The following is a 4,407-nucleotide window of genomic DNA, read 5'->3' on the forward strand; positions in this document are numbered from 1 at the left end:
CTTTTCCGGAGAGACTGTTCCATTCCTGGTATGAGATGGTGCCCACTTCCTTCCATTGAACCAGCCAAATGACCTTCTCTGCAGCTATGCTGGGAGAAATGGAATAGACAATGGGAGAGCAGGATGGACACCAGATCAGAGACTGTGGTATAACCCTTACAAACAAACACTCAATGCCCCAAAACCCGGCAATTCTAACTCCAACACTATGGTTTTCTGTCCGGGAAAATGATGCATATAAGCAAACAGTAGGATTTGACTACCTTGATTACTGTGTTGATCTGATGCAGTAAGCCTATTTTAATTATGAGGAAGCTAATTACTGTTCATGATTCACACATTTTAAACACTTCACAAGACATTTTAACCACACTGTCAACTCCAATCGTAATGGTAAGAGATTTTACCTGAGAAGTCTTTGCAAATTATTAAACAGAAATGAATGCCTTATTTTGGTTTTTTGAATTTCTTCAGTTTTTTTGACAGCAAAAGGAGGAAATGATCTTAACATGTACAAACAAAACAAATACAGCGACCTGGTGAAACCTCAGCGTGAAATATGCACATCAGAGTGCAAGGCTGTTTCCTTCAGTGTACACCTCACCCCACCCCCATCTCATTTCCTCCATACCCAAACAAAAGCTGCTTCTCTGGGAAAAGAGCTTGGCCACTTATGTTTCCGTGTAGAGCCCAGACCTGCTTGCATGAAAACTCTTCAGCCGTCAGCATGTCTGTACAGGGTACAGAGCACTTCAGCTTCAACAGACGGCATACAAGCAACATGCACAGAACTCACCTCAACATTTAAGTCAAAATTTCCACAAAACTCAGCAAGAGATGATGCTTTACTGCACTTAACCAAAAAAAAAATAAGCAGTGTTCATCACTACCCTCCAGCTTTGATCTGGCTGTTGGGTAGGAGTGGTTTCCCCAGGTGGGTTCCCACTGTCAGAACAAACTCCTTTTCAGCATATTTCAAATGAGCTTCAGCTGGGAACTTCTCCCCATCAAAAGCAATCTGAGAATAAAAGGAGAGGGGCGTTTCTCCCAAGAGTTCCACCATCTGACAGGTCACATTCTAGAGATGGGATACATGTGCTTTGAGTGCACTGTAAAAGGCAACATGAGGCCATTTCAGTCTAAAGAGGTTTATAGTAATTGATGCAGGAGAAAATTCTTTGATCAAGTCACATGGGGTTGAGAGAGCAGGTACCCTGACAGAATGTTCTTGAAGTTCTTGAGACTGGGTGACAGTGAGCAATACTGAACTAAGTGTTATAGCCATTAATAATGAATCTTGCCTATAAGATCCCAGCAAAGCTTGAAGATAAGCATGTGGCCCAGTACATTGTCCAGAACCAGCAGTTAAAGACTTCTAGTTCAGACACACTGGTGGGACACTGGCCACTATTGAGTCTGTCACCCTTAGGATTCTTTTGGCTGTACTCATCATAGTGCAATAAACTTGCCAAGACAGTAGATGTTCTTAGACAGCTTTTATTCATCATAGTTGAATGACAAGAGATCTTGCAGTCTTTAGACTCCAGCTTTCATCTGGTTGTTGGGTGGTAGTGGCTTGCCCAGGTGGATCCCCACAGTCAGTCCAAACTCCTCAGTGGCCTGTTTCTCACAGACGTCCGGCTTCAGCTGGAAGCCCTTCTCCCTGTCGAAGCAGTCCAAAGGAGTGAAGGAAAGTGGTTTTTCCTCCAGGAGGCCTTGCAGTCTTTTACGCCAGCCCTCCAGCATGGTGCCTCGCACCTCAGAGGGAACGTGAGACGGAGCCCAGAAGATCTGAGGGGCCAGAACTTGGAAGCCACAGTAGTGCAGGATGCCATTCTGGAAAACGGTGGTGATATGGTCAAATGTTTACCACAGTTGATAACCCATTAAATGCTTTGCTAAGTCAGTTTATGCTGGGCCAGTACCTGCAGCGGCCACAGTGTGACATTCATGTCTCCATTAATGCCATTTGCACTGAACATGGACTCGTGAGACCCAGTGGTGAAGGACAGCATGGCTTTCTTGTCCTGTGCAGAAAACACAATTCAAACAAGCCAAAAGACACACACACCACTAGTAATGCAAACCTCTTGATTTGGTCCCTTACCTTGAAGATGCCCTGGCTATACCTCTTCTCTTGGGAGTAAGCAAAGCCCAGTGTGAGCACCCGGTCAATCCAGCCCTTCATGATTGCAGGAAAACTGAACCAGTACATGGGGAACTGAGAAGAGTTTGAGTTAGTTTCAAGCACAGGGCTTGGGCTTAAACATATTAGTCAGTCGGCCTGTACCTGAAAGATGATGAGGTCTGCTTCAGTGAGTTTGCGTTGTTCTTCGGTGATGTCAGCAGACAGTTTTCCAGCCTCCCATGCTAGTTTGGTCTCCTCTGCGTAACAGAAGTGATCTGCATTCTTAACTTCTCCTGCAGAGACAAAATAAACGTTGCCTGAAATTATGGAGAGCAACTAAAGCAAAAAAACTGCCAGGTTTAATGCCAGTGAGATATTGATATACCAGTGATGTCCTCAGCAGTAGCAGAGGCTTTAAACTTCATGGCATATAGGTCAGATACTTCAGTTGTGTAGCCCTTAGTGCCAAAGACTTCCACAGCAGCATCTTTAGCTGCAGCACTGAATGAGCCAGAGCTCTGGTGGCCATACACAATCAACACTTTCTTTCCTGCTAAACCAAGAATTAAATATTAGAACAACTCATAATTTCCAACCATAACACACTGTCAAGAACACAGAGCAGAAAACCTCACCCATTCTGGAGAATATGAACAACTAGCTGGTCTGTTAATGGAAAGAACTGCTCATTCTGGAGCAAAGCAGAAGATGCTATTTTTATACTGCAAGCCTTCTGGAGCATTTGCACTCTCTCAGGTGCTGTCAATCAGCAATCAAGGTCATCAATCAATCAGCTGAGCTTGGGTGATTCTCTCTCAGGAGTCTCATCAACATATCCACATATCTTTTTCTGAACCTAGTCAACATTTTTTAATGGGGAGGGGAATTTTTGTAAATGCCAAAAATATGCCAGTTAAACCAGCTGCAGATAAAGCCTGTTTTAAACGCAGGATAAGCTTACAATAGTACTCTCGAGCCTATGTCGTCTACTTGAAGGCAATGTGTGCTTTTCTCATTTTAGCCTACCCAGAAAGAGACAGAGTATATGTTTGTCTGTGTTTTTGTGTCTTTTATACAGTAATCGTGTGGATATTTGAGAGCATGCGTGTCTGTGTACAAGATGTTTTAAAAATTGTGTGCCACTCTTGATGTCTTCAAACCACATGAAGCAGATGTGGCTGAGTGATCTTCTCACTCTACTGTTACTGGTTTCCAGCTCTGTTTTCCTTTACATTACTTTGCTCTAAAGAAACATTTGCCTGCGGTAAAGCACATTCACGAATGTTGCCCTTTAAAAAAAAATTAAAAAATAGACTCGGCAATGAACATCAAAGGCAGACATGAGCTGGCACACATCTGGGACCAAAATCAGTCCTAAATCCCATCTATCAAGACACCATGAGGAGGAGGGATTAGGGAATAACTACGCTACAAATGCTCACATGCATGCAAGCACACCACACAGGGCCTCGCAGAGACCTTTGGAAGGGCAGGTTGCCAAAGTATAAAAAGGGCACATGGAACAAGGATTTAAATAGGGCTGTTCTCAAAATATTGATATAGAAATATATCGTTATGTATTCCTTGCTGATACGCATATACAGATGCTTCTGTATCGATACGGGAATACTGGAAATACCCAGCTCTAGCTTTAAAACACTGTGGACTGACATAACAGAACAGTTGCTGTAGAGGGGTTGCTGGGGTTGCTGGGGATGCTGCTGCTGCTGCTGCTGCTGCTGTTGTTGTTTTGTTGCTGATACTACTGGAGGTGATCTGTGACTAGAGATATTTCATACATTTTCCTGAAATCTAATAGGGCCATTTCTTCTTCACTCTTTACTTTGATGTCAGGAATATTATTTATTTTACATTGGAACTGACATTTCTATATTTATTTCCAGTCATTGAGTTTTTATTGTAGCTGAGCTGTTGTAAACACTACTGTTGCTGTCAAAATGTAAATATATTCCACTGTTCTGAATTTAATGGTAATTTTTGAAAAAGGGCTGATAAGTAGGCTATAAGTCGGAGGAATAGGCTTAGTATCAGTATAAGCCTGTTTTACCAATGTTGTTATACTTATTTTAAGGCACAAGGCTTTTATTAAGTTAATGTAATGATCCTAGTTCAAGTGAAACGTTTTTAGTCAAATTACTTTAACCCTCCACCTATTTCCAGGAAAAACACCTAAAATAACATACCCAAAATAAATCAGTAATAACTGCTCAACCATTAGGCCTAGATGCATAATTCTGGTGTGGTGTCCGAACAAAATG

The 4,407-nt window shown here is 42.3% G+C and overlaps 1 protein-coding gene across 1 annotated transcript; it reads right to left on the reverse strand.

The window, feature by feature from the left end:
• Positions 1-1,481: 1,481 nt before the first annotated feature.
• On the reverse strand, positions 1,482-2,922 carry LOC123973935 (NAD(P)H dehydrogenase [quinone] 1-like). The gene is made up of 6 exons (XM_046054322.1): positions 2,764-2,922; positions 2,514-2,681; positions 2,291-2,421; positions 2,108-2,221; positions 1,926-2,027; positions 1,482-1,836 (listed from the first exon to the last, which is right to left on the reverse strand). The coding sequence occupies exons 1-6, from the start codon at positions 2,765-2,767 to the stop codon at positions 1,537-1,539; spliced, it is 819 nt and encodes a 272-aa protein (XP_045910278.1). The 5' UTR covers positions 2,768-2,922; the 3' UTR covers positions 1,482-1,536.
• Positions 2,923-4,407: the final 1,485 nt, after the last annotated feature.

The sequence above is a fragment of the Micropterus dolomieu genome, linkage group LG07 (assembly GCF_021292245.1).
Source record: "Micropterus dolomieu isolate WLL.071019.BEF.003 ecotype Adirondacks linkage group LG07, ASM2129224v1, whole genome shotgun sequence".
Classification (NCBI taxonomy): Eukaryota; Metazoa; Chordata; class Actinopteri; order Centrarchiformes; family Centrarchidae; genus Micropterus; species Micropterus dolomieu.

What these genes read in the sequence shown, in the direction of transcription:
- LOC123973935 (XM_046054322.1), bottom strand. An exon ending in CAGACCTCATCATCTTTCAG is followed by an intron (nt 2,222 to 2,290) that starts GTACAGGCCGAC and finishes AACTCTTCTCAG; the next exon opens with TTCCCCATGTACTGGTTCAG. An exon ending in ATAGCCAGGGCATCTTCAAG is followed by an intron (nt 2,028 to 2,107) that starts GTAAGGGACCAA and finishes TTTTCTGCACAG; the next exon opens with GACAAGAAAGCCATGCTGTC.